The sequence below is a fragment of the Gigantopelta aegis genome, chromosome 4 (genome assembly GCF_016097555.1).
Source record: "Gigantopelta aegis isolate Gae_Host chromosome 4, Gae_host_genome, whole genome shotgun sequence".
Taxonomy (NCBI): Eukaryota; Metazoa; Mollusca; class Gastropoda; order Neomphalida; family Peltospiridae; genus Gigantopelta; species Gigantopelta aegis.
Window position 1 is genome coordinate 89931298 of NC_054702.1, and position 27804 is coordinate 89959101.

Genomic DNA, 27804 nt, shown 5'->3' on the forward strand with positions numbered 1-27804 from the left:
CTCTCGGCCAAAATCGACAATACAGAACTTGGACATTCGTTAGTAATGATATACTAATGTTGGCTGCTGTATTCTCGTTGTTAAAGTGTGGGGGCGGGATTTAGCTCAGTCGTTTGAGTGCTCGCTTGAGGTTCTTGCGTCGCAGGATCGAACCACCTCGGTGGATCCATTCGATTGATTGGGATTTTTCTCGTTCCAGCCAGTGCACCACGACTGGTCAAATGCCGTGGTTTGTGCTTTCCTGTCTGTGGTAAAGTGAATATAAAACATTCCTTGATGCATTAGAAAAAATGTAGTAGGTTTCCTCTGATGACTGTGTCAGATTTATCAAATGTTTGACATCCAATAGCCGATGATTAATTAATCAATGTGCTCTAGTGGTGTTGTTAGACAAAACAAACTTCTTCTTCTTCCAATAACCGATGATTAATTAATCAATGTGCTCTAGTGGTGTCGTTAAAAAACACAAAAACATAACTTGTTAAAATGTATTAAAGATGCCATGAACGTGCACAGAAGCTATTCATTAAGAATCTGAAATAAAATATCCACTTTGTGTATGTAGATCATTAAACATTCTTTAATAAACTGTGTATGTGTTATCCACTTTTGATACAATTATAATTCGTGTGGGAAAAAAGTGTTTTAATAGTTGTTTTCTTTATCAACTCTTTTTAGATAGAGTACGAATATAACTATCCATGTTGACTATTTTTGTTTGGGCAGTATGAATGCAGCTGTGACCTTCAAACAACACGACCATTGCTGTATTATAAGAAAGGTCGAGTTGACATTGATCCCAGAATTCGCTGTTCTGGAGGAAAACGTGGGTATTTTTATTTGTAGTAACTAATTAATGGTGAGATGAGGACTGAATTTCCATATGCCTAGGTCTCTTTTCCTTGATTAATCGTGCTTTGAAGAACGTGAATATACGTATTACTATTTATATCTGCATGGCCGAGATAAACAACTGCTACTGTATATAAACACAAACTGCCCACACGTGGCGCAGTGATTGTACAGCTATATAATAGAATTATGGCTGGTCCAAACAGTGGTAGTCCTGTTATATCAGCTGCGGCCTCTAGCTCAGAAAGTCAGAATGGTTTTCATCACAGCAATGCGTGTGTGAACACGCTAACCATACGAATAAAGCAATGGCGGTTGAATGAATTACTCTGTGGTTATGGCGCCAACTGGGAAAATGCGATAGGTATATAGGAAAATAGTTCATTTCCTATAGTATGAATTTTAAAACTTATTCTTTCAGAGTTTGCTGGTGATTTAAAACTAAATATAGTTAAATAAGTGTGTAAAAGTTGGAAGTCTTGTACATACGAAGCGTTTCTGGTCATCCAGGACCCCGTTCCACGAAGCGATCTTAGCCCTAAGATCAACTTAAGTGTATAGGGTAGCTATGCGCTTAAGGTAATCTTAGGGCTAAGATCGCTTCGTGGAACGGGGCCCTGGTGTTCGTAATACCACAAAAAGCGTTTCTTTCTTTCTGTTTGTTTCTTTTTTGGTTGATATTTAAAATAAAATAAAATAAAAAAATAAAAAGGGCGTACGTCTCAGTGCTTTATAAGTTACTTCTACTGAACAGTAGTATGGTTTTGTTTTACATGCACTCATCCCATGCATGGTAGCACATACCAGTGCTTTTAATATACCATTAGTGTATTAAAAAGTAATAATATTAAGTACAAAAAAACGTATCCACTGAGGACGAACGACCTAGCGTACCTTACATTAAAGGGAGGTAATATAGATTATATTATGGGGATTCGATATCAACGATGTTGTGTGTTCGTTTAAATAGAGCTATCCTGTCGCACATTTCTTATGAAAGACTCGTGTTAAAACTTTCTACCTTGCAAGTAAATCAGTTTGTAGTGAAGAGGTGTTATAGTGACATGCAGGATGATCAATATTTAAACACTTCCAGTGAATATGTGTACATTTTAGGCCTACAGTTTGTGTGTTTGTTTTGGTGACGTGATCCAGCAAATCCGGTATAGTGGGAGTAAAAAAACAATAAAAAAAATAGGTGTGTTCCCGAAGTAGAGGAACACGGCCTTATGTGTTATAAAGACCACAAGGGTCCCATCCGTCCTTGTCAAGGGGAGTGCTAACCTTCTCTCCTTTCTTACAACACATTTATATATGGCATCAAAAACGCTTATATTGAGCATTTTTATTAGTTTTATATATAATGGTGGACACAAAATGCATATATTATTAAATAATATTGTTTTATTTTTATAATTTGTGCCATTTTGATCGCATTTTAAGGTATTTAATTTTAGTTTTATATTTAAATTATTATGGTAACTAGTATGGTTAGCTACCTCTGTATTTTGTGGTAAATGACTAAATTTTACTAAATGTAGGACAAACGGCTTAGTCTGATTAGAAAGTATGCGACATCTACATTGTCAAATACTCAGTCTGATTACGAATACTCAGTCTGATTACGCTTTTTGCAGCGATTAAACGAATGTAATTTGTTATAGTTAAAATGGATAATATAATGGACACGTTCTGTTTCTGTGTGTATCAGTTGATGTTTTCATCGAATGTCCATATATTTCGATAGTCTGGAAAGCAGTAGCGTAGGCGGGGGGATATTTCGATAGTCTGGAAAGCAGTAGCGTAGGCGGGGGGAGGGGGGAGGGGGCAGTCAAACTTTAAAAAAATTAAAATGCCAGATCTGCCCACTGTGTCATGCACGTAAGCGGGATCGATCGCGTAGATTGTAAGCCCCTTGCATGTGGTTGGGTTAAACAGATACTTTTTATGGATGTCTGGATAGCTCAGAACGCATCATGGTTAGTCTGCAATTTGCGGGCGATTCGATGCCACAGGTAACAGTCAACCTCGACATACATACAATATATAGATATTCATACATACATACATACATACATACATACATACATACATACATACATACATACATACATACATACATACATACATACATATCGACAAGCATAAACACATTACATATACTGATATTTAGTTTTGCTTTTTTGTTGTTGTAATTCTTTGCGTTACGACAGGGTTTCTGTCAGAAAGAAATTTTTGGGTATGGCGCAACGGAATCGAGTTACTAGAATGCGGATACCAAAAGAAAGAAAAATACATTTATGAACCCTAAGACGCGTTTTCCAGCCATCTGTGATACAAATTCCTTGGTCTCCATCGCAGTTTGATTTTGTTTGGGTTTTTTGTTTGGGTTTTTTTATTTTGTGTGCATATCTCGTTTTGTTGATATAAAAAATAAAATTCTTCCACATATGACAAAAATATTCGGGAAAATAGTGTCTTTTAAATACAATTAAATGTTCCAATAAAATACATGTATATCCCGTTACTGTTAGGCTTTTATCCATTTAATCGACACACTAATAAATCGTACAGTAAGTAATTTTGTGAATGGCTCATTGGGTAGGTGTAAGGCCATTACACCGTCTTCTTTCTCACTAATCACAAATCAGCTAACAACTAACCCACTGTCCTGTGTGCCCAGAACAGCGTGCTTAAACCTTAATTGGGTATAAGCACGAAAATAAGTTGAAATGAAATGTGTATGGCGATATACCCAACTAAGATTCTGTTAATCGGAAACATCTTACAATGGCAACTAACTCGGGATAGTCTCTTTACATACATCTGTGGGCTATTTCTATTTTCTGTTTACACTGTTTTAATGTTACTTTAAAAGTTTGTATATTGACATTAATCATGAATTTATTCACATTCGTACCATTGTTTGACACCCAAAAGCCGATGTACTCTTTGTGTGTTAGGATGTCATTAAATATTCAATCACTCAATCACTCAATCAATCAATCACCACCTATTGGATGTCAAACATTTCGTACATTTTGACACGAAGTCGTACAGAAAACCAGCTACATTTTCCAGAAACAGCAAGGTATCTTTTATATGCACATTACCACAGACAAGTCTGCACATACCACGACCTTTGATATACCAGTCGTGGGGCACTGGATGAGACGGAAAACAGTCAGAGACTGTATCCACTGCAGTGGTTCGATCCTAGGCGTCTTAGGCGAACGCTTTAGCGACTGAGTTAGATCTTGTTCCATTATGGATGAAGTAAGGTCATTCCGTTATTACGTGTACTATAAATCCCAATGTCGATCTTTAACTGAAATCGTCGAACATGCTTTGAACAGAACACCCCGAGGGTGAATTCGAATATAGACATCTTGGACTGGATGGAAGAGGTAAAACTTTCAAATACCAATGCGAAGGAAAGACATTAAGTGTTCTGTCAAACTGCAGTTTTAAAATTGTACATCGCGACTGAAAAATCAAAGGAGGTGATGGTCGAAACACGTCATCTTCCTGTAGCGTGTTCTGGAGGTAAAGTCCTCGCTGTTGCAAACTAGGCTGGTGTCTGTGCCTTACATTAAAGTTGTTGACCTTAGTTTTTAGGCAGTGTAAAATACTTTCACTTTTCGCAGTTTCTAGTTATCCTAGTGTAAAGCTAAAAAATTTCACTTACCTCACAGGGCTGTTTTCCAAAATCAAGTTTGCAAAAACAAATGTTTTTGTAGTTATCCTAGTGTTTGTAGTAGCTAAAAATAGAAACGGTGCGTAGCTTACCTCTTTTGTTTAACGACACCACTAGATAGCATTGATTTATTAATCATCGGCTATTGGATGTCAAACATTAGGTAATTCTAAAACTAGGCTTAGCGGCTTTAATGGGGATTCTGCATCTAATCTAAGTATGGGACGGGGTTGATCCCCGTCGGTGGGTCCATTGGTCTATCTCTTGTTCCAGCCAGTGCACCACAGCTGGTATATCAAAGGCCGTGGTATGTGCTATCCTGCCAATGAGATGGTACACATAAAAGACCCCTTGCTACTAATGGAAAAATGTAGCGGGTTTCCTTTCTAACACCATATGTCAAAATTACCAAATGTTTGACATCCAACAGCCGATGTTTAATAAATCAATGTACAAGTTCAGTCAGTTGTGGGTTCGAATCCCAGACCTGAACGCACAGAAAAGTTCAAATTGCATTGTAGATTCTTGAAAAATAATTTAGTTAGAACAATAGAGTGACGTCACAAGTATGGATTAAGTACAGTTCCTTGCTTGTAATATTATTCTATTCACATCCGTGTCCATACTCGAACGTGTTGTTGTTTACAGAAGTTTATAGGAAGACTTTTTGGAGGCTGTACTGGCGCGTTATAAATGTGGTAGGGCCTAGTCCTCCTACAGACGTAGTGGGAACCCGATATCATGATCGAGACCTGGGCCCAATTTCGCAAAACATCGTAAGCCTAGTTTTACAAGTAAACGTAAATCTACGACTAAACCACATTTTTTTATTATTAAAAGTACAATAAATATAGTTTCATATGGATACATACATATGGATACATACATACCGCAGGTCTTTTGGAAAATCAATAAGTATTCGCATACCGGCGTCTAGGTTACTGCGCGCATGTTGGCACTTAGGTTAAACGGTTTTCATTAATATGAGGAAATAAAGTTGCACCTGACGTAATGTGATGATGTTACAAATTGATAAGTATGTCAGAATCACGGGATTCAGTATGATGCATCTACGTCGTCGTAGATTAACCTACTTTTAGGTCTCTGTCAGTAGATCGCACAGAATCCAGTCATTTCGCGTGTCCAGACAACCAATTGGCATATAGGTGGAGTTCATCAGTTCTTTTTTTAACAACAAATATTGTGGTATTTTTAAAAGACTTTCCTTCATACAAGATAGCACATACCACGACTTTTGATATGCTTGACGTGGATCATTCCTTCGAACGGGAAATAACACGCTGAGAGGATCTATAAAACTGAATCTTTGTCATTGAGCTACAACCCACTCCTTTGGTGTGTTAATATATTTATTATATTTAAAAGTATTAATTTCAGATGGATAGAGTAGCGTACCAGAAGAAAGTGTCAGACTATTTCTCTGCAGCTTGCGTTCAGATGGTGATACAACTGGCGAAGGATGTGGGGATTCTTGACATCTTGTTCTCTGCAGAACAAATACTGACCTCCGTGGAAATAGCAGATCAAGGGAAGCTTAAAGAAAGGTAACACACGAAACATATTTAACATGTAGGATCAGTATAAACACGAGGCCGGTGGTGGGGATATAAGGCTATTAATAGAAAAACTAATTTTACGAGGTAGAGAAGAGGCATTGCTTCAATACAGATATTCAAGACAATTTGGAATTATTATTTTTTAATTAAGTACGGTTTATAGGCCTACGTGAACGCCGGAACATGATACTCATTTTACTGGGGATCCGACTAAGGTCTCACTACACAGATGTCGTATGCCATTGAAACCCATGTTAAATTGCCCAGTTTCAAATGAAGATTGCCAATAGAACGGGTTCTCGTTGGCACTAACAACATACAGCATTGCGAACATACATTATATAAGCATTTATTTTCGCTCCAAAACTGAGAACATGTCCATCTCAGTATTTTCCTACATGACCGCATCTGGCTGTAGTACCGGTCCGAACAGGTGGTTCATTAACCGATTCACTCCGGCTGTCTCTTGCGCTATAACACCCATGTCCGAAAAGGTCAATGCACAATATTACAAAATAACATGGGCAAACTACAGCCAAAAGGCTTACCATTAAACACATACTGTTTTAACCATTCACCGCTTCACCATTTCCTGAAAATTAATATGTGAACCATAACATGTGTCACAATTAGGAACTATAGTGGACCGTGATCAGTGAACTCTCACCCGGAAGTCAACTGTGTAGTGAGACCTAAGCTTTTGCACCTTCTTACATAGCGTTGTTAACTTAAACGATTTATCAACTGACTTAGTCTAGCTAAATATAAAACTATTATACACTTTTCGCCATAATGTTTCAATTATGTATGTAGCACTGAATTTGTAGGGTCGAATAATCCTATTTGTATTGATCGGAATTAATGTCTCGTAAAGTACTAACACAGTGTATACTTTTATTGTATTGTTTTACCTGAATGTTAAATGAATAACAGAAGTCACAAGTTATTTTTCCTTTCCAACATGAAATATTGTTACCGTGGTAATACAGATAATATATATCTCAGATCTTTGGTGAATGACACACAGGTCTCCCGATAGAGTTGACATTGCGAGTGAGAACGTCAAGGGTACGAACAGCAAACAAAGCTGCTCTCCTTGGATCTCCCTTTCATGTATAGAAAACGAATATTTAGAAGATACATATATTTGTTGACACGTAATTGTCATGGTTTATAGTCTTTAGCTGTTAAGCTGGAGGCAACCATGCATAGTGTCTTTCATTGCTGTAATTTAGTTTCACACTAATTGGTCTGATTGCTAGCCCCTAATTAACTCAAGACTAAGTTATTGCATAAATGGCAGGTGACAATAATAATGGATTGAATTGTACATGAACAGCTAAATATATAAATTGTATTTGAATATACTGTTGAATCCCGTTGGCTCGAACCCCGTCGGCGCTCGAGAAAGTGTTTGACCCATCAGGTAGTTCGACCTATCAATTCGGTTTTTAACATTGTGTAAGTGTAACTCGGGACTACATTTTTGGTTCGAGCGTTGCGGTTTCTCGACCCTTTCGAGTTCGACCCAACAAGATTCTACTGTAGTTGTAAATGTTGCACTGTGACAGTACTAAACATCCGTGCTTATCACCATCTCTTTCAGATATGTGAGAGAGATTCTTGCAGCCTTAGCCGCGTCAGAGGTAATACAGGTGGATGACAGTTCGACAAAGTTCCACATTCCTGAAGACCACAAGAGCGTTCTTCGCGCAATGTCTGCTTACAGCAAACTAGAGCAACTGATGGTTGAAAGGATGAAACGAATGAAGGATGTCCTCACCAAAGATGGTCCAGACGGTATTCAGGAAAACGTTTTACAATTTTGCTTAGCTAGTACTGAACAAATATAACAGAGAGAGCAAGGATAGATTGGAAAAATCCTCGGTCCAGTCAGAATTCCGCGCCCCTATTACAGAGCTCATCCGAGGTGCGATTGGTCGCAGGGTCAATTTTCCCCAGTGCAGTCGGTGTTTCCCCTGTGCACACCAGTCCTTTTGGACTGGTATAAGCATCAAACGTCACGTGGTATCTTCTGTTATCTCTGTGGTAAAGTCATATCGCACATAAAACCTGCATCACCTGTTTTTTTATCTGTTTACAGCGGGTTCCCTCTTTGTTTTTCTGTTGACAAAGTATTAACAAAGCATTTGTCAGACACCAAATAACCATAGTTTGTCAAGATATTTTTAAAATTAATGTTTCTGTTCTTTTATGTGTCTCCTCAATTAAAACGATACAGTATCGAATGATAAACATAATTTTTTTTTTTTGTCTTTCAGGAATACGAATTGATGCTGCTGCCTTTGAAGCGATAGAAGAGAGAAGGACGGCGTCACAAGATACTATCATTGACAATGACATCCTACCCTGTGTACCGGACGTTAAGAATTTGCTAGGTATTTTGTTGTCGTTACACTATACTATAGTGGTATTGTTTCATCGTAGCGTTACATAGCTAAAGGGTATTTTGGAAGGTACAATGTGTTTTACTTTATATTAGACTTACTTACGTAGTACATGATAAAGCTATCTAACATCTATAAAACTATATGTGGGACAGACGGACGGGAAGAGACAGACAGACAGACAGACAGAAAGACGGAGATGAAACCTATAGTCCCCTCCAGTTGGATCGGTAGAGGACTAAAACGAATCACATGCACAACAGCAAGTGCTTAACCGACAGCAATTTACGAAACTTATTTACCTAAAATAAAACTGTCGTAAAATACTCAATTATCGTGTTGGGAGTTCCAAAAATGGCTTCTAAAAGGTACTTCTTCCTCAAATGAATTTGAGCAATATTTCTATAATATACTTACTGTTCCTTCCTTGAAATATTAATCTGTGCACATCTGTGTGCACATCCATACTTCCCCTTGCTTACGGAAACTGTAGAAACGTTTTTGGAACCTGTACTTGCACACATAATAATAGTGGCAGTCCTCCTACAGATAGGGTTGAAACCATATAGCATGATCAAGATTCGCTCTTCTCTGTAGGCAAAGCATCGTACAGAGAGTCAGGCCTGCATATCCCGACATTTTCTACCATGGTCCGTCTTGGAACCACTCTTGTGAAGAGATATGGTATTGGGTATTAGTCCAGGAACATTAGGTCAAAAACAGAGTTAAACCCTCAAATAAATAGTACAGAGCTGAAATTTTCAGAATAGTTGCAGAATATTATTAGTAACCTATTTTCGTCTTCAACCTTTGAGAGCCCGTAGATATTTTATAGGAACCTATCGCATGTCGTTAACATTTGCGACTGGATATTTAAAACAAAAATAAGAATACAAGTTTTGTTATATATTGCGCTTCCCAAAAAAAATTAAGGACAAACCATGTTTTTGTAAGGATGTCCGTTTTTGTGTTTGTTATTACTGTGTATTTCGGTGCATTTGGTTATTAACCTACCCATTTAACAGCATTTTTTACGGACCTAAATGTGCAAACAATCTTTAGCGGTTTCGAATGAAAAAAAGTAGGCTACGTCTGTCATAAACCAAAACCTTTGTTTCGTCGACTTAAAATTTTATAGTAGCATAGACTATTTTTCATATTACAATGTGTTATGGCTATTTTTTATATATATGAAGCCATATACGTTTCAATGAAAAAATGTATTTTCAGGAATGGGAAGGAAGCTGGCGAAGAAATTATCAAAGTTAGATGCTTTAGTTTGTACACACGAATTACACATCATCCATTCATTTAATATTTACAGGGCCGTGTCTAGCATGGATTAAGGGGGCTGTTGCAAAGCCTTAAAGTACGAAAACCAAGTACCATGTTTAGGTTAAAAGAGCCTTTTTTGTGTACCTCAGGCCTTCTGCCAGAAAATTATTTGAGGGTACGTAATAAACTACCCCTACTAGATAGTTATGTACTTAAAATCTTTTCAAATTGGATACTTTATTCCATGTACTTTTACACATTTTAAAGAGTAGTTCTCTAACTATAATATTTCTAAAAATATTTTTTTAAATACATCCATTAATTTTAAGGGTACGCAAATTTACCCTTCGTACCCTCTGTCAGAAACCCTGTACCTGTAGTCTGATTCTTTGTCTAGGGTAGGCGCGGCCCTGTACAATGATAGCAACGCAATAAGATAGTAAGAAAAATTGATGGTTAGAAACATAAACAAATTATTTTAGAGGAAGCCGACGAAGTGAGACTAGAGGAAGGTGGCCATAATTCAAATTGTCATACCTGTGGTACAAGTATTATTACCAACTCAACACAACTGTAAATATAGGTGATATAATGAGACATACAGAACCAATGCTGAGTTCAGCTTGTTATCAGCAGTATTATGTTGAAGTACTGGCATCCTTTACATATCCTTATTTTAAAGAATATTGGTTGCAGTGAACTTGCAGTTAGGAAGAGCCTAGCACCTAACGTTCATCTTAGTGGTTAGACTCAGTTTTGTCTGTTAGCAGATGGACCATTTTCCGTTTTCCAGGTTTCGTCCTCAAGTATGAGAGCACAGGTCATTTTAACAAACACTTCCAAAGTCCCTATATCAGAACTGCAACAGAATCATTCATTTCTTTTATTTTTTGTTCTTTTGTGTTCTTTTTTTATCAACTATGTGTTTGGATACGCATACTTTACTAATTTTGTAAATAGCCCACAACAGATGATCCGCATATTTCACGAATACGGCTGAAACGTTTTGAAGATATAACACACGTCATCTTGGTATCAAGACACATTGTTGAATTTAATAATATGTGTTCCTGATAATCCTGATATAGTCCTAGTTTTGGGGCATGCAAATAAAAATGCACATAGTCACTTTAATTGCTATTCCATTCTATTTTAAATCAAATAAATATAGTTTTTAATACTTTATCATAATAATTAATATTTAAAAAATTAATAATCTAAATAAATTTGTTAAATGTATTATCCCGTTATCATCGAAGATGTCATTTTTTAGTAGTCTTGCAAAAGAAAAGTAGGCCTACCCTCAAGCGTATTTGTTTGTCGTTTTTAAATAAAAGACACCCATACATTTAAAAAAAAATGCTTAATCTTCTTGTTCTAATTTATATGAATCATATAATATTTTGTTGTCTTCAGTTTCTTTTATTCTTTATTTTAAAAATCCGACCGCAGATGTAAAAAATGTGCGCGCGATATGAAGATGAACTTGCTACGGTAGATAACGAAAGCAGGTATATGCGTAAACTGATTACATGACGATAATTATACATTTACATCTGTAGTAAAGTTAGCACACCTCGGAAACTTGGAGACTTTTGATATGTTATTACTAATGATGTTCTGCATCTATCCTGAAAAAAAAATCGGCTATGTACTATTTATTTCCGGGTTAAACCCTAATGTTCCTGGACTATATGATAATGGCAGATTTGTAATCGTTGTGTATGTTACAGCTAACTATACACACCTGTGTAATTCTATATTGTTATACTGGTGAGTATATTCAAACATATTATCGTCAATTTCCTATCTTAAAAAAGATCCTTCATGATGGGGGCGAAGTACTCAATGCAGGTCCATCCACACCATGGGAGGATTTGGAATAAAAACAAACTGGCCTCCTTGTACAGGTGGCCGCTTAATATAATGGCTCGTAAGTGTTTGAGATAGGTTTGACTGCATTTATGTTTTTCATTTAACAGAAAAGGGAATACATGTTGCCGAGTTCGGGTGTGCTCAGGGCATCATACTTCTGAACCTTGCAGCACGATATCCCAAGTCGACGTTCCTTGGCAGCGACATCTCAGAGTCCTGTCTCGAGAGAGGTCGAACATTAGCCGCAGACAGAGGACTCACAAACATCACGTTCCAGGTCTACAACGTACTCGACCTACCCGACACCGTTAGCGACAAGTTCGACTGGATTTTCCTACGAGACACCCTACATGACTTGCCGAGCCCAAGCAAGGCACTGCGATCTGTTAAGAAAGCTTTGAAGAAAGATGGAACCGCGAGTTTCGTTGATTTCGGAATGCAAGGCACGCTAGCAGACCATGTAGGGGATATCTTTTGGGGTCGGATGTATTCGGTCAGCACATTCTTCTGTATCCCCGAGAGTTTCCAAGGTGAACATTCCGATGCATATGGTCCCTGTTGGAGTGTGGAAACGGTTCGACAACTGATGGATGAAGCTGGATTGACTTTAGTTAACATGGTGTTCAGCGAGAAGCATAACGGTGCCGTGCACTATGTGTGTAAACAGTGACGTCATGCGTCAGTGAAGTTTTAATTTACTCACATATACGAGGCGAATCGGTGTAGCATGTTTGAATGCTACCGGTGTATACTTTGTGATTTCTACTTTATATATCATGGGTCGGTGTTTATGCTGGTGGACTGCACCACAAGCCCTGTTGAAATCCAGTAATTGCTCAGAATTAAGTATTACTGTGCCTTCAAACCAAGTGTTCCAGAGCCTTGATCTTAACAGATTAATTGGGCATTCATTGTTGTGGATGTCCAGATGGTTGTGATTTTAACATTACGTTTTGTCAAATACCACATGAATTGGTGCTATAGATTCGCATCCCGTTAATATACACTTTGTGTTTTTAAAATACATGATAATTATGTTGAAGAATGTCTGCTTTAATATGTATAACACTGTTGTTGGATGATATATTAATAAACGGAATAAACGTTTTTCTTTTACACACCTGTACATATAATTTTATTTTATTATTCTTTGTTCAACTTATAAATAATAGAAACTGACATTGATATTTTGATTTTTAGATGACCAAATATACGTCTTTCATATAAAATATTACCGACCAAAAATATGGTCTGTGAATATAATATATATAATAATAAAATTAACAAATCAAAATCGCTATCACTATATATTTATTTATCCTAATAGCTTTGTAAATATCTGGACATGTGTGGCATTGAGTTTCATCAGATAAACGCAGAGTAAGCGCAATCGTGGATGTAAAGATCTGATTTGATTGTGATAGGTGAAATACGCACAACTCCCCCCCCCCCCACCCCCCCCCCCCGTCCCCGAGCACCAATACCGGCCTCGACTAGACCTCTCTCCAAGAAAGGATAAAATATTTTTCAAACACCTGTGTAAGAGATGACCCGCTGTAAATCAATATCGTCTTCAACATATTTTGAAGATCACTTCTGAGACGTGTGATTGGCTGTTATGGGGTTACGACTCGAGTGTTCCGAGTAACTATAAATGGATGGCGTCATGCTAGTATTTATGTCTAAAACCTTATTAACTTATTAGTCTGAGTAGTTTTGTCCAGGACCTATCTGAAACAGAAATCCATTGGTAGCATTTTTTTCTGAACACTATTATGTCAGCCATCTTGAAATTCAAAATGGCCGTCATTTTCTTATCTCCACTCCCATTTGAGAAAAAAATTAATATTAATAGAACTTTAAATAAATAAATGTGATGTTTTTTAGAAGACGCCACTTGCACAGACATGATCCATTCTTGAGCACATACATCTGACTTTGACATAAGAAGAGGGATCCAAAATTTGAAGCTATTTTTAATGATGGCCCCTAGTTGACTAAGGCATTACAATTATGAGTATGCGCACACGGTTCATACATACATACATTTTTATTGGGGGGTGGGGGGTGTGGTTCTGTTATCTCACGGAGTGAGTAGCTTTGCATGAACAAAACGTCTGAGAGTTTCCGATGTACTAAGAAGAATTTGATGCACCTATCAGAGGACAATTCCTGCCTACCAGATTACAATGCCCATAGACCTTTTTGTTTTATGCAATTATTTAAGGTAAATTACTTGTAGGATATAATACGTATGTCAATAACATTTCAAAATTACGTGGTTTCAGTTGAAATGCTTTGGTGTTAAGTTGTTTTGGGGTTTTTTTTTACTTTATCAGCATTCCAACAGAAGTCACTGACGTTGATGTTTCTAGATGACCGAGTGTAAGTGTTTTAATGTAAAATAATATTGTCAAAATCGCAACATTCTATCAACAACAAAAGCATCAATAACACTACCACCTGACCAGTTCTCGTGTCTGAAACCTAGAAGAGATCCGAGCTTCCTACTTCACAACATTTGTGACACGTTCTTTTACTAGTTTTAGACTGGTCTGATACACATAAATGGCCAGTTAATATGTGGAGATGATGACCTGTGGTCTATGAATATCATGCATATGATAATTAACAAATCAAATTCCGACTAAAATATGCTACTTTGAGGGGATGGTTCGTTTTTTTGTTTTTGTTTTCTTTTGGGTTTTAAATAATTGTTGAGTCATTTGATATACACCGGTATGATTATGGGTCGACTTCCATATGTAATTTAATCCAAGTATTCAAAGGTCGTTTTGACAGGATTATGGCGATATTTTCCTATAGATCAAGATTAAACTTAAGTGGTATCTGTACCAGTGAGCTAACCATAGATTGGTTATATACTTTTATACGATTTCTTGTTTCGATGTTGGCTGCTTTCTTGTTTGTGTATATGTTTGTTTTGTTTGCTTTTCGTCTAAATAGTAACTGTTATCAACGTTGTTTACACACGTTCTAGTGGCGGAAACCTTAGAATATATCACAACTGGAGAGTTTCCGTGGGCGTCAATGTACCAAGCACTAATAACCCCTTTTTGAGTGATATGGGGGGAGGAGACGAAATGATGGTGACGCACTACTTTATAAATAATATTTGTGTATGCATCAAAGATCCCATTCAGCCACTGCCGCTTTAGGGTAATTGTATCCAATTAACGGAACCGTGGATGTGAGATACAAAACATTATTGCACGGTAAGAAAATAGTAAATAGTATTGCCCGGGATAAGAAATAGTATTGGGTGAGAACCAAATAGTGTTGTGTGGGAACAGAAAATAAATAAGACTTGTTGTCTCCACGGCTTCTTGTTATTACTGCATACAGAGCAAGCATCGTGTAAGGACTGGTTTCACTATTTTCTTAAAGGTACGTCTTCCTTTAAAACATTGCATGGTACTTCTCGTTGAAGCTTACAATTTATTGTTTACAATATTCATCTGTGTACATCCTGGGTGGTTTTATTGTTGTTATTTTGTTTATTTATTTATTTGTTGTTGTTGTTTTTGTTTGTTTGTTGTCTTAATTATTGTTGTTCTAATATGTACAGAAGCTCAAAATAATGTCCATGTCTATGACAGTTTGGTGCACGTCACAATGTTTATAATACTGGGGTTTTGTAAGGACCATTTTAGAAAAAAAATATCCTACTAATTGTTCAGGATGTATGAAAATTCAGGACACTTCAAATGATCATGAACGTAAGGATTTACTCATTTCCAGATCAAATTTGGACCATTTAGGTTGTAGTTTTTCGTTTCTCGTTCCAGGCAGTGCACCACGACTGGTATATCAAAGACCGTGGTATGTGCTATCATGTCTGTGGGATGGTATATATAAAAGATCCCTTGGTACTAATGGAAAAATGTAGCGGGTTTCCTCTCTAAGACTATATGTCAAAATGACCATATGTTTGACATCCAATAGCCGATGATTGAGAAATCAATATGATCTGGTGGTGTCGTTAAACAAAACAAACTTTTTATTTAGGTTGTAGTTTGCCGGGCACATTTGTAGCTGATTATACACTCAGAAATAAACTTCACATGACTAGATATAATACAATTACTCTCTGAAGCAAGAAATAAAGTTCTCGATAGAAATGCCATGTACGACTAAGTACCTTTAACGGATTTTGCATGTCTCCGTGACTGTACGTGAGTGAACAAGCGTGCAGTATCTTTGGTATCATCGACTTGGTAACTGACAATATACCGTTCGCTTAGAGTTCTAAATTACAACGGTAAAAGCAGTCTAACAGTGTCCATGTTGGGGTTGTTGGTAAATGCCAGCAGTAAATTTATAAAAGTATGTAAAACGAAGGAAGAAGGAAATATTTTATTTAACGACGCACTCAGCACATTTTATTTACGGTTATATGGCGTCGGACATACGGTTAAGGACCACACAGATATTGAGGGAGGAAACCCGCTGTCGTCACTTCATGGGCTACGCTTTTCGATTAGCAGCAAGGGATCTTTTATATGCACCATCCCATAGACAGAATAGTACATACCACGGCCTTTTATGTACTAGTCGTGGTGCACTGGCTGGAGCGAGAAATAGCCCAATGGGCAAAAGTATGTAAATGCAGGGGCAAGTTCAGCCAGCTGTTTGTCGCTAAACGTTTGCAAAAACCACTCTAGCAAGCGTGAGTTTTAAAAAGTTAAAGTTTGTTTTGTTTAACGGCACCACTAGAGCACAAGTGTTAGAGACAAACGGCTGGTTAGTGTTAACCCAGATCCATGCGATCGGGTGTTTTGTCTGTAGGAGGCATGGCAATCCCGAGAACTGTATGTCCTTTCTATTCCGTCTCTAGGAGGACTGCTACTCCAGAATGGTTTGACGAATACCATTAATAGATATTTAGACAATGCTGATACCATGATATATATATATTTTACAGTTTATATATATATAAACTGTCGCAAAATTTAGGGGGCCGCCCCCCCCCCCCCCCCCCCCCCCCTTAGATCAGCCACTGGAAGCCGTTACACACATGACGATTACGAATTTGTCTTTAGCATATTCAATACCGTATTTCTGATTCTAAAACAAATTATGATAGTCATGAATGTATGCAGGTACTCTCAGGTGCTTTGTCTATTATATAGAGGATATCCGATTTTAACTACGATAGTGGTTCCAAATCTGTCTGTAGTAGATGGCCACTTAATAGCGCATCAGAACAGACGCAAAAATGTACTTTGATTTTAGTATTGTAAAAACTTTTAAAATATACTTACCTTGATATTTTTATTGTATTCTATTGTACGTTTACGACAGCTCTTTACATGTGTTTTACATAATTATACAATTTTCATTTTTAATGAAAATAATCATATTGATTTGTGTTCGGTCCGAATATTCGAATATTCGCCCACTAATTTGCTATTCGAAATATTCAAATAGTATTTTCAAGTATTTTAGGTCGTGTGGGATATCCGATTTTAACTACGATAGTGTTTCCAAACTCATCTGTAGTAGATTGCCACTTAATAGCGCGTCAGAACAGACGCAAAAACATTAGAAAAAACATTAGAAAAAACAATATATATTAAAATAGTACATAACTAATCCTAGCCTTTTTTAAAATGAAAGGCATGTTTGTGTAATGCACCATTATTGAAAAATCTTTTTTTCATTATAATGATCTAGCCCTGTGAACTTGTGAATTGGTGTATCTCCTTCGTACCTTTTAGCTAGTTTGATTGCGTACTTGGTGTTCATAGTTAACTATAGATATTCTGTGTCGAGGTAGGTAGGTAGGTAACGTGCTCATAAACCACTGGGGTTTCGAACACGCCCATCCCGAGTCCGACCTCCGATATGATTGTGTTGATGCGTGTTCTTGTCGCGTGTGTTATTGTCCTCTTGTTACATACTGTAATTAATGTGTCTTAGTGTTGTTAAATAAATTCACCCGAATCCGTTCCGTCCGCAATCCTAGGCGCGTCTCGAAATCTTTTAAATCTGAGCACTATCAGAATGTTACATTTTCTAGCCAAAAACAAAGAATACCCCCGACCCCCTACCCCCCCCCCCCCCCCCAAAAAAAAAAAACAAACAAAAAAAAACCAACAAAAAAACACCTAAATAAACAAACAAACAACAACAACAAACAACCACAAACATGGGAACGGATCTGGTGGTTCCCGCCGCATATTTGTTTTCGGTTATACTGTTTTAGTGTTTTTCATAACTTGATATTAATAATTCTGTCATACTAGACGAGAAGTCAAAATATATGGCTAGGTTATCTACCAGTCACTACTGCATTATGATTTTTATTATTTGTTTACTGTTATAACTTGCTTTTGGGGTGTTATTAAAAAGGTATTGCACAATTCAAACTATATTAAAAACACCGTTAATTTGACGAGTCAGTTGTTGTTTAGTGAAATATTCAAATAATAGTATTCGCTTGTCATTTCCATCGAATATTCGAATACCATTTTCGGACCGAATATCAAACACTAATATTGATGTACTTACCTTTGTTTGACACCCCATAGCCGATCTCTGTTGTGCTGGGGTGTTGTTAAACATTCATTCATGCATTCGGGGCGGGACATAGCTCAGTGGTACAGTGCTCCACAACTGGTGTAACAAAGGCCATGGTATGTACTATCCTGTCTGTGGGATGGTGCATATAAAAGATCCCTTACTGCTAATCGAAAAGAGTAGCCCATGAAGTGGCGACAGCGGGTTTCCTCTTTCAATATCTGTGTGGTACTTAACCATATATCCGACGCCATATAGCCGTAAATAAAATGAGTTGAGTGCGTCGTTAAATCAAGCATTTCCTTCCTTCCTTCTTTCCTGCGTTCATTCATTCATTCATTCAAAAACAAAAATTTACAGCTTCCGTAAATTATGGGACGACTGAGTAATATTTCAAAAAAGGAACTGTAGATATTTTACAGAAATATTGCTCATATTATTTCCATGGAGATGTACCTTTAATGAAAGATATAAACGTTTTCTTTCTTTATTCACTTTAGATGGATACAGTTGCGTACCAAAAGAAAGTGTCGGGCTATTTTTCTACAGCTTGTGTTCAGATGTGCTTAGAACTGGCCAAAGAGGTTGGAATTCTTGATATATTGTTCTCTGCTGAACAACCACTGACCTCTATGAAAATAGCAGAGCAAGGAAAGCTTAAGGAAAGGTAAAACCGGAATTATCTTTTGTTTATATGTGCTTTAGGCGCAGAGCGATTTTTGTTTTGACAGCGACCGAAATGAAATTTCACCCATTGAACAAAATGAACAGAGCCACGTGTTTCGTTAAAACTGAAATATGATTGGTCAGACCAAGGAACTAAAACCGTGAACAAATTCACATAAGCATGAAATAGCAAATTCACCAAGCGATTCGATCACCAGTGTGTTTCTGTCCATAAATCTATTTCTAGCATTCAGTTTTAAGACGGGTTATTGTTGTAGTACATATTTCAGCTACTAATTCGTATATAATTATTTCATAAAAGCGGATAAATCTAATTTCACAATTTAGATTTCGTATTGGCTTTCTTAAGCTATTAATAAGTTAAACATTGGTGTCTCGCAATGGTTCAGTTATGTCATAGATATAGTCATCAACTAATATCCTGAGAACTGAAGAATGTCATTACAAGGTCAATTTTATTACATACGCTCTTGTTTATTTTAGATATGTGAGAGAGATCCTTGGAGCGTTGGCCGTTTCAGAAATAATACAAGTGGACGATACCTCGACGACATTCCATGTGCCTAAACATCACAAAAAGGTGCTTCAAGTATTGACAACGTTTGGAAAAGCAGTACCTATCATGGGCATGAGGATGGAAGTAATGAAGGCCATTATTTCCAAAGATGGTCCAGCTGGTACATATAAAAACAGTGTCTACTATCTTACAGATAAAATAGTATTTTGTACAATATTGAGAAACGAAGCATGAAGGGTGATTTCTCTTCTTCTTTTTTTTCTTTTTCTTTTTTCTTCTTTTTCTTTTGGGGGGGGGGGGGGGGATGGGTACACTTCAAAATGAGAACATTCTAGTATGTTATTTTGTTAAATTATTTTGTTTATGTTTGCTTTGTTTTGGGTTGTTGGTTTTTGGGGGGTGTTTCTTTTTCAGGTGGCCTTTTTTAGAGAGGGGTTGGGTTGGGGGTTTTGTGGTTTAGTTTTGTTTGTTTTGTTTTGTTTCGTTTCTTTGGGGTTTTTTCTTTGGTATTACATTAATGCTCTTGTCATGCTACTTGTGACAAAATCATGCGTGTTTTGTCTTTATAAATTACATTGTATTATATAAATAGAGTAAATTACGGATGATGATGATGATGATGATGATGATGGTGGTGGTGGTAAGATACGGTTTTAATAGCTCCGTGCTGGTAACGATGAAAATTATTTGAGCAGAATTCTGACTTGCGAAGATGCGTCAACCATTTGCTAGGATTAAAACTGATCCTTGTCCCAAACTGTTATACTTTATTGCCAATTCTGGCATACGGTATGTGTTTAACGTAACTGGGCTTAAATATGATGGTACTGTTTTGTTTTGTGAGTATTGTGTTTCTGTTTAATTTTGTATATTAATGTGATCATTAATGTGTACGGTTATACTTTCAGGCATTCCATTTGATGATCACGTGTTTAACTGGTTGAGAGATACAAGACTACTTACACAAGATTCCATCGTAGATGATGATCTCCTGGCCTTCTTACCCGATATCAAAACTCGGCTAGGTATGCAATAATTATTGTCTCGGGTACCCAGTGTACACAATGTTACACCTGCATGATAGGGTTCATTTCAGCCATCCAGAGCAGGAAAATGTTCGCTAGACTGGACTTTTTTGTTTTTGTTTGTTTGTTTGTTTGCTTTTGGTGTGGTTTTCTCGTTGTTGGTGGATTTGTTTTTGTTGTTGTTGCTGCTGTTGTTGGTGGTGGGTTTTTTGTTTTGTTTTTGTTTTGCTTTTTGAGTGGGGCTGTGCTTCACGTTAAACCGAATGACCACATCGGGAATCAATCAAATCGTTCGCGGACGTTAGTGTTGCTCGTTTTCGCTGAACGCGTGCGAGATTTAAACAAAGCAACCGTGTCATGACAAGCAGTGAAGTTATATTATAATATTTGTTTTTGCTGAAGCAAAGTATTTTAGTTTTGAAATTGGTCTACTTTGAATATTGTTATTCTTTTCAATTTGTCTTACTAATTCCTTTATATATGAATATATTGAGAAAAGGAAGAGAACATAAGTTAATTAGCAAGTACTAGTATGCAGTTTTTAGAGTCTTTTTATATAGATGTGTGAGGTTTTGTTGTTGATCTGTTGATTTTTCTTTTACAGAAAAGGGAATACATGTTTGCGAGTTTGGCTGTGCTAAAGGAATAATTATTTTGAATCTTGCCGCAAGATATCCCAAGTCAACTTTTGTTGGTAGTGATATCTCCAAGTCTTCCCTCCTCGAGGCTCGGAAACTGGCTGCCGACAGAGGACTCAGAAATATCACATTTAAAGTAGATGATCTGCTGGAGCTACCAGAAACTATCAACAACTCTTTCGACTGGGTTTTGGTTCAAGACACGCTTCATGACTTACCAAGTCCCGTGAAGGCGCTGCGGGGCATCAGGCGATCTTTGAGGAAAGATGGAACCGCCAGCTTCATTGATTTTGGAATGAAAGGTAAACTGGCGGACAACAGAGGCAGTATCTTCTGGGGCCAGATGTTTTCATTAGGGTCATTCTTCTGTGTTCCTGGTAGTCTGGTGCAGAGCAAAGACGCAGAAGCATTTGGTCCTTGTTGGGGAGTGGAGAAAACTCGACAGTTGATCAACGAAGCAGGATTATCTGTCGTTAAGGAAGATTTTAGCAGCCAAAACCCCGGAGTCGTGCATTATAAATGCAAATGCAAGGCTTAAAAAGCTGGGATGGATTCAGATATTGTGACAGATACTGGTCACAAAATGAATATTATACAAACACTAATAGATCTAGATTTTTCATATTTATTCCATGGACGAGCCGTGAAGAACATTGGCTGTCTTTTAAGCACATATTTATTAATTTCCTTGTTTTCAAAAATTATCTTCATTAGTTAAATAAAGTAGAAACATTGGTTGTTGTTTTTTTGTTGTTGTTGTTGTTGTTGTTGCTGCTGCTGCTTCTGCTGCTGCCACCGCTGTTGTTACTCCTGTTGTTGTTGCTGTAACTTTATTATTGAGCATGTATATGATGACGAATATATTCAGGTACGGAGCAGGTATTTAGATTGTTTGCCAGTTGTAACTTTCGAATAGATCCATCATCAATGTTTTATTTCGACATTCTTGATTTTTTGTTAAGAAGTTATATGTAGATAGTGATCTTTATCGACTAGTTAATGGATTTTAATTTAAGTTGCATGCACTGATTACATTACTCTTTATCGACTAGTTAATGAACTTTAATTTAAGTTGCATGCACTGATTACACTACTCTTTATCGACTAGTTAATGGACTTTAATTTAAGTTGCATGTACTGATTACATTACTCTTTATCGACTAGTTAATGGACTTTAATTTAAGTTGCATGCACTGATTACATTATTCATTATCGACTAGTTAATGAACTTTAATTTAAGTTGCATGCACTGATTACATTACTCATTATCGACTAGATAATGGACTTTAATTTAAGTTGCATGTACTGATTACATTACATCTTTTTATTTTCATGTTTTCTTCTTATCTTATCCCAATGAAGAAAAGGAAAGAAATTTGTAAAAGACATTTCATCACATTTTAATGTACAGCTATTCTGTTATTTCAACACTTGGTCTGGAGAATGAGAGTGGAATTCTCCAGCCACCGCAAAGGCCACGCCTACCGAATAGCAGTTAGAGTTTTTTTATATGCACCAACCTTAGACAGGACATCACATACCACGGCCTTTGGTATACCAATCGCGGGGCGCTGGATGGAACGGGAGGAAATCCAATTAAAAAAATGGGTCCACTGAGGTGGTTCGATCCTACGACACAACCACCTAAGACCATCGCTCTACCGACTGAGCTAACTTCCGCCCCTGGCTGTCCAGGACAATGGGTTAATTGTTAGTGGTTAGTAAAAGAGACGTTGGTGTTGTGGCTATACGCCCATCCATTGAGTCATCAACTCGCTCTGGGTGGGACGGACTATATGTAATATTCCATTCAGAACAGTCCCCTTCCCAACGTGCTATATTATGGGGGGGGGGGGGGGGGGGGGGGGGGGGTGGTGGTTCATTTATTTTCCGGCAAATTAATTAGGCCTAAATACATTGCATTATAAAGTGTAAATGTTGCTGTTGTAACAGCTAAATATATGATTTAACCTAAAACCATCTACCTAGTAACAGTACTTGTTATATTTACATCAAAATATTTAAATAAACATATTTATGTTAGTCTTGCATGACGATTATTTAAGGTAGGTAGATGTCCAACATGTTAAAATGAAGACATTATTGTACACGTGATTATAAGCGTAAGTGGCAGGCAAAACAAAACAAAACTAATATTTTTAAATCCCCCCACAACAGCCGTAACCCCCAAAGAAAACCACATTAACAACAACAACTCTGCCCTCAAATATATATATATATATATATATATATATAATATATATATATATATATATATATATGCTAACATGGATAGTAGTAGTCGGAATAAGACAGCATAAGCTTGGGAGACAATTCTTTTTAAGGTTTACCGAATTTATCCGTAATTTCTTTTATTAATTTGCACAACTTTTTTAGAAGACTTATTTTGTCATTTGTCATTAGTTGTTTAAATTTCAGCATATTGGGTTTGTTATAATAATATGGCTTTAACAAAAAATTTCGGGAGTTATTAAAGAAAGAGCATGTAAGTAGATAGTGAAATTCGTCTCCGATGTCATTTTTGTTACATAGTGTACATAGTCTGCTTTCTACTGGGGTGTTGTTCCATCGTCCTGTTTCGATTGGTAAGTAATGGTTTGATGTTCTAAATTTTAGTAACGTAGTCCAGGATATTTGTGGTAATTTTATAATATATTTTTCTAATGTTAGGTGTTCTTTAAATGTGGTGTACATTTTACCCCTTGATGATGAAGCTATGTCGCTATTCCATTGTTGTAGGTACTGATCGTTTTGTCTTAATTTAACGTGATGAATAAGTAGTGGTATAGATGAAAAGTTTTGTGACATCCAAATACTGGTCATACCTAGTTGGTTAAATATATTTTCCACGCGTTTTATCCACTTATAATTATATCCAGATATGTTAAAGTCGTGTAACATTAGTTTATACAATAAGAAGGATGTTTTTGTTTGTTTTCCAGAAACAATTCGGGCTCAGATACTTATCATCCTTTGTTGGATAATTAATTTAAGGGGTTTTCTTCCAAGTTCACCGTATATCATGAATAGTGGGGTTCCTTTCTTTACTGGTAGGATGTGTTTTAAAAATTTAATATGAATAGCTTCAATAATATCAGTATTTTCATGGCCCCATATTTACATCCATATAAAAGAATCGGGACAACCATGGAATCAAATAATTTTAATTTACATTCAACTGAAAAGTTATTGTCTTTAGATTTTGATAGGATAAAGTACAATGCTTTTGTCGCCTTTTGTGTTAGCAGTTTTTTGGTGATTTTAAACCTATTTAATTTGGTAAAAGTTAACCCTAAATATTTGTACTCTTTTACGTTTTCGAGTGTTTGGTTTCCTAATGTAAATACTTTCTTGTAGTCAGTAGCAGTACCATTAAAAATTATTATTTTAGTTTTGTTTACGCTAACTTTAAGTTTTTTTTGTTTTGTTTTTTTGTTTTTTTTAAATAAATTTTTATTACCCCCAGATCAATTTAACAATGACAAGGGTGGGGCGCCTTGCATCATTGCCTTACAATGAGCTAATATACATAATTATATTATATACACATGGTTACAATAGTACATAATACATACACATATTATACAATCTTAAACCAACATTTACAATAATACACATATACACTAACATTCATGTACATAGAATAGAGGTTTAGCTTTATATATATAAATACATACATACATATATATTGTACCAAAAATATTTACTTTTTGTATAGCATAATCTTTCATAAATGTGAGATTTAGGCATAATTCTTTTTTAAAACTCAAACATTAAGTTGACACGCCCATACGTTATTTCTAAATAACATTTGGTCTGAGGAATGAGAGACAAAAATAAAAGAAACTTTGGAAGGAAAGAAGACAGTAGAAAAGAGGTAGAAAAAGGAAAAAGAGAAGAAAGGAAATGAGAAGTAGAAGATAAAGAAACTAGACGAGTGCTTGGACAGGTGTGTAACGCTAGAAATAAACGTTTGGATGGAGTAAAAGACCGAATTTTTTTAAAGAATATAGTTTGTTAATTGTATACGTCTGTGTCAATATGTATTTTGTTTAAGCTAGAAGATCAAGCCACTTGGACCAGTTGTTATAAAATGTATCATATTCGCAATTTTTTAAATATATATTTTTTTCTATTGGAAATTTTTTACGTAGAATAACTTTAATCGCATTGATACATAAATTTCTTTTAAGTATTTTCATGGTATAAATATAGTATTTAGTATTAATTATTAACCAGTTTATATTTTGGGCCATTTTTCCATCAATCATCCCAAAAATCACTAAATGTTTTGTTAGTGAAATGCGAAATCCCGTTTCATGAAATATCCAATTTTCTAAACTTTTCCAAAGCTCTCGTACCTTGTCACAATCGTAAAACAAATGTTGTAAAGTTTCAGGTAGTTTATTGCAGAATGAGCATTTATTTGATTCAGAATAGTTTATCATATATAGAAATGTATTTGTGGCAAGAATTCTGTGCAGCAGTCGATATTGAAACCATATTAATGTATTGTCTTTTAAACATTTAAAAGGTAAAACATAATATTTTGTCCATGTAAGATGGTCAAATATTAAACCCTTGCTTGCATACTTTGTTTGTGACTTTGGAGTGGTGATTTTATTATTCAAAATATTGTACATAACCTTACTTGTTGTATTCTTGTTCAACAGAAAAATCAGTTTAAAAGGAAAAATTGGTATTTTAATTTTGCTAAACTCTGTTACAGTTAAGCTATCTTGTGTTTGTAAAAAGGCTTTTACAGCGTTTGTTAGCGATGCATAATGTAAAAAGTTAGTATTTATGTTATATTTTTTGGGTAAAGGATTCAAATGTAAGAAAGTCTCCTTCCTCGTCCAGTATGTCGCTAATAAAAATGACTCCTTTGTTAATATAGTTCTTATACATAAATGGTTTATTATTTAATAATATGTTGGTATTATACCAAATATTCAATCCTTGGATATCTTCAGTGGTTTGTAACTTTTGATATTTTTGAACTAGTGCCCAACTACACAAAACATCTTTCCAAAACATATTTCCTTTTTAATTACAAGAAAGTAATCTCCGTATATAACAAGGTCTTTAGTTCGTAACTTTGTGGTGGACTCAAATAATGTAACCCATTTTGTACTTTGTCGGAAAATTCTTTGTATCCACGTTGCTTTTAAAGATGTAACAAGGTGTACTATATCAGGAATATTTAAACCGCCATATTTATAATCTTGTACTAATACATCTCGCTTGATTTTTTCTGGTTTATTTTGCCAAATAAATTTAAAAAACATGTTTTTAAGAGCTTGTATCATATGTGTTGGTGGATTTGGCAGTGCTATTAAAAGATGTGTGATTTTTGGTATTATTAAGGTTTTAAGGACTGTAACCCTTCCAAGTACTGACAATTTCCTAATTGACCAAAGTTTCATTACATTCTGCATATCTTTAATTTTCGAATTATAATTACAATCTATAATTTCATCTAAATTAACTGTGAAATTTATACCAAGGAGGTTAAATTTTCGTTAACTTTAAAACGTTAACTTTAAGTTTCCATTTATTGCAATATTGTGAAAAGGCATTAAGGGATTGTTGTAAATCGAAGGCGTTTGTTGCGAGAAGCGCAGTATCGTCGGCATATAATAAGCATAGAAAATAAAGAATGGTTTCCGAGATTGTTGCTATGTCATCTGTGGCTATAGATACCCCAGTACAATTGTGGCTTTTTAAGTAATTATCTAGATCATTTAAATAAATAGAAAACAAAACAGGTGACAAATTTTCTCCTTGACGGACACCGATATTGCAAGGGAATAGATCTGATGTTTCATTGTTTGTACAAATGCAAGATTTTATTTCTTGATACATTTGGTAGATAATTTTGAAGAATTTTCCATTTATGTTATTTTTAAGCAATTTTTGCCAAAGACATGTCCTATAGATTACATCAAATGCTTTTTGAAAATCTACGAAAGCGCAAAATAATTTCTTTTTTCTTTTCTTCAGAATAAAATAAAAAGTTTTATCTATGTACATATACCAGTGGCGTAGGAAGGTGGGGGGGGGGGGGGGGGCGCACATACACGGGAATAGATAAAAGTGGCCGCTGATTACAGGTTAACACATATACTCTTTAAAACATTTGTTGTTGTTTCTTGTTTTACCGTTTGTACTGCTAATTAACGGATGTGTGCTTCACAGTTGACTATAAATCAACTTTGAACATGCCGCCTCCTTCCAAACAAAAGCAACTGGAATGTATTAAATTAAGAGTTCTCAACAAGTTTTTCTTTTTCATTTAATTATTTAATTCCTACTACATGCGGTGCAATGCTCATAGTAAGTCATATGCCAAGCGTAGCCTGCCCAGAGGCAATTAGCTGCATTCCAATGTCATACTTTGTTAATTGATACACAATTCAGATGTCGGAACTGAATGGGTACTAGTATTCCTGAAGGTGTGAAGATCGGTTATTTGCTGCACTTTATTGCTGTTGTTAAAATATCCCTTTTATATAACAGTAAACATTTACTGTGTCCGCTTAATACAGGTATTTTAGCGATTTGGGATCTGATTTAGGTGGCTGCTGGTCGCGTTAGACAAGTGAGACAAGCATATTACAGGTGTATTTACATTATAAATCGTTTGGTAGGGAGAAAAGTGACCGCTTAAGGCAGGTGACCGCCGATCA

The 27804-nt window shown here is 36.0% G+C and overlaps 2 protein-coding genes and 1 non-coding gene across 5 annotated transcripts in view; 2 read left to right on the top strand and 1 right to left on the bottom strand.

Annotated features, from left to right (window-relative positions):
- LOC121371378 overlaps positions 1-12800 on the top strand; it is a 14179-nt gene extending 1379 nt beyond the window's left edge. Inside the window, exons 1-5 of one of the 3 annotated variants that reach the window (XM_041497219.1) lie at positions 719-826; positions 5948-6114; positions 7733-7926; positions 8409-8525; positions 11792-12800. In XM_041497219.1, the coding sequence (XP_041353153.1) occupies positions 728-826; positions 5948-6114; positions 7733-7926; positions 8409-8525; positions 11792-12354 (1140 nt within the window). In that variant the 5' untranslated portion in view covers positions 719-727 and the 3' untranslated portion in view covers positions 12355-12800. Of the gene's footprint in view, positions 1-718; positions 827-929; positions 1217-5947; positions 6115-7732; positions 7927-8408; positions 8526-11791 lie in introns of those variants that run through there. The other 2 variants (XM_041497221.1, XM_041497222.1) reach the window with 2 other exon arrangements.
- On the bottom strand, positions 2041-2158 carry LOC121372789. The gene has a single exon (XR_005958003.1). It is a non-coding gene; the product is annotated as a U6atac minor spliceosomal RNA (small nuclear RNA).
- Positions 12801-14023: 1223 nt separating the features above from the next.
- LOC121372366 lies at positions 14024-21825 on the top strand. The gene is made up of 5 exons (XM_041498669.1): positions 14024-14069; positions 18728-18894; positions 19398-19591; positions 20340-20456; positions 21061-21825. The coding sequence occupies exons 2-5, from the start codon at positions 18728-18730 to the stop codon at positions 21630-21632; spliced, it is 1050 nt and encodes a 349-aa protein (XP_041354603.1). The 5' UTR covers positions 14024-14069; the 3' UTR covers positions 21633-21825.
- The last annotated feature ends 5979 nt before the right edge of the window (positions 21826-27804 follow it).

Bases quoted from the DNA above. Each gene is read 5' to 3' on its own strand.
- LOC121372366 (XM_041498669.1), top strand. From the start codon at position 18,728: ATGGATACAGTTGCGTACCAAAAGAAAGTGTCGGGCTATTTTTCTACA. The intron at 19,592-20,339 runs GTACATATAAAA...TTATACTTTCAG, and splicing joins TTCCAAAGATGGTCCAGCTG to GCATTCCATTTGATGATCAC. The intron at 20,457-21,060 runs GTATGCAATAAT...TTTCTTTTACAG, and splicing joins CGATATCAAAACTCGGCTAG to AAAAGGGAATACATGTTTGC.